Source organism: Conger conger, chromosome 4 (assembly GCF_963514075.1).
Source record: "Conger conger chromosome 4, fConCon1.1, whole genome shotgun sequence".
Lineage (NCBI taxonomy): Eukaryota > Metazoa > Chordata > Actinopteri > Anguilliformes > Congridae > Conger > Conger conger.
This window is the reverse complement of record NC_083763.1, coordinates 78,879,868-78,883,454: the sequence shown is the minus strand read 5'-3', so window position 1 is coordinate 78,883,454 and position 3,587 is coordinate 78,879,868. Positions and strand designations below refer to the sequence as shown.

General features: G+C 50.7%; 1 protein-coding gene across 2 annotated transcripts in view; it reads right to left on the bottom strand.

Moving 5' to 3' along the window:
• The window catches only part of ociad1 (OCIA domain containing 1), a 4,505-nt gene extending 1,761 nt beyond the window's left edge, over positions 1-2,744 (bottom strand). The window contains exons 1-4 of one of the 2 annotated variants that reach the window (XM_061238850.1): positions 2,572-2,743; positions 1,438-1,531; positions 985-1,038; positions 818-865 (exon numbers count right to left, since the gene is read on the bottom strand). In XM_061238850.1, coding sequence (XP_061094834.1) covers positions 818-865; positions 985-1,038; positions 1,438-1,531; positions 2,572-2,598 — 223 coding nt within the window. In that variant the 5' untranslated portion in view covers positions 2,599-2,743. Of the gene's footprint in view, positions 1-817; positions 866-984; positions 1,039-1,437; positions 1,532-2,571 lie in introns of both variants that reach the window. The other variant, XM_061238851.1, reaches the window with a different exon arrangement.
• Positions 2,745-3,587: the final 843 nt, after the last annotated feature.

Genomic DNA, 3,587 nt, shown 5'->3' with positions numbered 1-3,587 from the left:
AGCCCCCGTCACCAGGGCGACCCACACAGAGCCCCCGTCACCAGGGCGACCCACACAGAGCCCCCGTCACCAGGGCGACCTGCACAGAGCCCCCGTCACCAGGGCGACCCACACAGAGCCCCCGTCACCAGGGCGACCCGCACAGAGCCCCCGTCACCAGGGCGACCCACACAGAGCCCCCGTCACCAGGGCGACCCACACAGAGCCCCCGTCACCAGAGCGACCCGCACAGAGCCCCCGTCACCAGGGCAACCCACACAGAGCCCCCGTCACCAGGGCGACCCGCACAGAGCCCCCGTCACCAGGGCGACCCGCACAGAGCCCCCGTCACCAGGGCGACCCACACAGAGCCCCCGTCACCAGGGCGACCTGCACAGAGCCCCCGTCACCAGGGCGACCCACACAGAGCCCCCGTCACCAGGGCGACCTGCACAGAGCCCCCGTCACCAGGGCGACCCACACAGAGCCCCCGTCACCAGGGCGACCTGCACAGAGCCCCCGTCACCAGGGCAACCCGCACAGAGCCCCCGTCACCAGGGCGACCCACACAGAGCCCCCGTCACCAGGGCGACCTGCACAGAGCCCCCGTCACCAGGGCGACCCACACAGAGCCCCCGTCACCAGGGCGACCTGCACAGAGCCCCCGTCACCAGGGCAACCCACACAGAGCCCCCGTCACCAGGGCGACCTGCACAGAGCCCCAGAGCCCCAGAGCCCCCGTCACCAGGGCGACCCACACAGAGCCCCCGTCACCAGGGCGACCCACACAGAGCCCCCGTCACCAGGGCGACCGTCGCAGACAGCAGCAGATGCTCACCGGCCACTTTGCTCACCGATCCATACCTGCCGGTGCTCCTCACGACCCCTGCATGGAGGGGAGAGAGGGAGAGGGGGAGGTGAGAGGGATCACCAGCGATCACCCTGCTGTTAGAAAAGCTCTTCGATTGGCCCTCTTCTGTTAGAGAAGCTCTCTGATTGGCTCACCTTTGGAAATGAGAACTTTGGTTACGGCCATGCTCAGCGCAGAAAAAGGGAGAGCTGCAAACATACACAACATGAGAAATATACCCCCCCACACACACACACACACACACACACACACACACACACACACACACACACACACACACACAGGCAATGTCCTAGACCTTGTCTTTATGAGGAACTGCTCATGCTCCAATTTCACAGTTACCCCTCTGCATACATCTGATCACCACTTCATTCTGCCTCCCTCTTTCAGAGGGCAAATAGTGCCTCTAAACATTAAAAATGAACAGCTTGTTGAAATTCTGTGATTGAAAACAAGCATAGTGTGGCCCCCAGGACCGAGGTTGGGAACCACTGATGCCGATTACTGGGCAGAGGCAATGTGACTGACGGGATGACACCTGTCACCATAAGAAAAAGCTGGAGCCGCGCACAGGTAGCGGTACTTACACCTCTGCCACAGACTCTCCTGTTGGCATTCGCGCCAAACCCTCTTCTCCTCCTCCGTCAGAATGTAGCCCACGGCCGACGGGCCCTGATCGGTCTGAGATCGACACACGACAACGGGACAACACGGACAGACAGAAATCATTTTACACAACCATCCTGCTCTCGCATTTGTATTAGTCTCGGTAGTTATAGCTCATTATAAAGCTATATGGCGCCGTGTCTCAACAACATTAACTTAATGATAAATTAAATTTGTTACGGAGGGGGGTATCTCTAACTGTCACTTAGTGCATGCACCGCTGAAACACAGACAGCTCGCTAACTATCTATCTAGAGACTACATCAGCCATACAGTTAGGTAAGCTACTAATCAAGCAACCGCAAGGTAACCATATTTAATAATAACGCAGAAGACTGTTGTGGCGGTGATCTCGCTAACAGACTAGCTCGTAGTTCTGCTTAGTAAACGGATCTAACCAGTGTCTTCTGGTCTGTTACGATGAAAGTTTATTAAGAAAAGCACATTAGCTCACATCAGACACTGAAACACTTTGACTGATGTCAATTGGAGCAACATGTATAGAGAAAACGACTAATAACGGCACAACGTCCCCATGTTCTGAAGACCGTGTTAGCTCACGATGGTCCGAACGGTCCAGCTTCCCCAACAAAATGTCACAGGAGAGCACTATTGCATTGTATGGTGAAATGGATCATGTATGGGACTAGTACCTAGTTTTTATAAACACGGAAGGATTGATATTTTACACACACACACACACACACACACACACACACACACACACACAAAATAAACAATGCTGATCTGGAAGTATTTTTTCAGTTATTCGTCATGAAAGTTGCACTGTTCGGAACATGATGAGTTTACTTTAGCACATAAAATGTACGTGCGCCACCAGAATTGTGACTTGCGGTACTCTGACTCACTGTCAGTTAAATTACAAGCACTAAGATAGCGGAGGTAAACTAAAGTTAGGCAACGTTAGCCAGCTCTAACACACTTACTTAGCCGAGCAATTTACACAATTCTACTGGCTAGCTTGCTAACGTTAGCTGGAAACAAGTCGTACTAGCTTAAACGAACATCCGTTCCCCCGGTTTCCGTGTGTTTACCTCGGATCTTGAAGAGTCATGAGACATCCTCCACGGTCTGTTGCCTCTAGTTTCAGATTTTACAAAAACCCATACAATAGTAAACCAGTGGGACGATTCACAAAATACAGTTCAACATGACAACATAAGTTCGCAAATGACCTCCAGGCAAAGCGGAACTACCCAGATTACCTCGGATGTAGTTCGCCTTCCTGTTTTATTTTCATAGCGAATTGAAACTAAAATGTGTCCATTTCCGCCACCTACCGAATTAATTACGCACTTCTCTCTTTTAAAAACCCTCCCAAACTACATTATTTACTATTTCTCTCTTTTAAAAACCCTCCCAAACTACATTATTTACTATTTCTCTCTTTTAAAAACCCTCCCAAACTACATTATATACTATTTCTCTATCCCCCTGGCGTCTCCCATTACACCCTTCCTAAGGAATCTCGTCTCCCTTCACATCAGTAATGCCTACAATTTCTCTAGCTGCGTCCACCACCATCCTGATCGTCACTGATATCATTACAATCTCACAAGCACAATGAATAACCATTGCGATAAACACTTATTCTATCCACACACACACACACATATATATATAGCTCAGAGCTCATGTTTTCTGCAGGAGCAACAAAGAGAGTGAGGGCTGGGAAGGGAATGGTGATGAAAGAGCTACGACAGTGAAAAAACAACAAGGAGGACCCAAATATATATATATATGCTTTGTTTGGGTCCTCCTTGTTGTTTTTTCACTGAGCTCTGAGCTCCTGTCTGTCCCACCTCTCTCTCCACTCATTTGCACCCACCTGAAACTGAAACCCTGAGAACACACAGCCTCATCTGTAGTTCATCTGTGCTCCAGGCCTTCCCACACCTTCTGCACTTGTGAACCAATTTTGTGTTTTTTCCCCACAGTGAAAATGAGGTCACTTTAAAATGACTGTTCACTTTCTGAGGTTTGGGGGGGTTTGTGTGATACCAAGGATATTTTACACGTGTAGAAACGTTTATGACAACCTACCACCTTT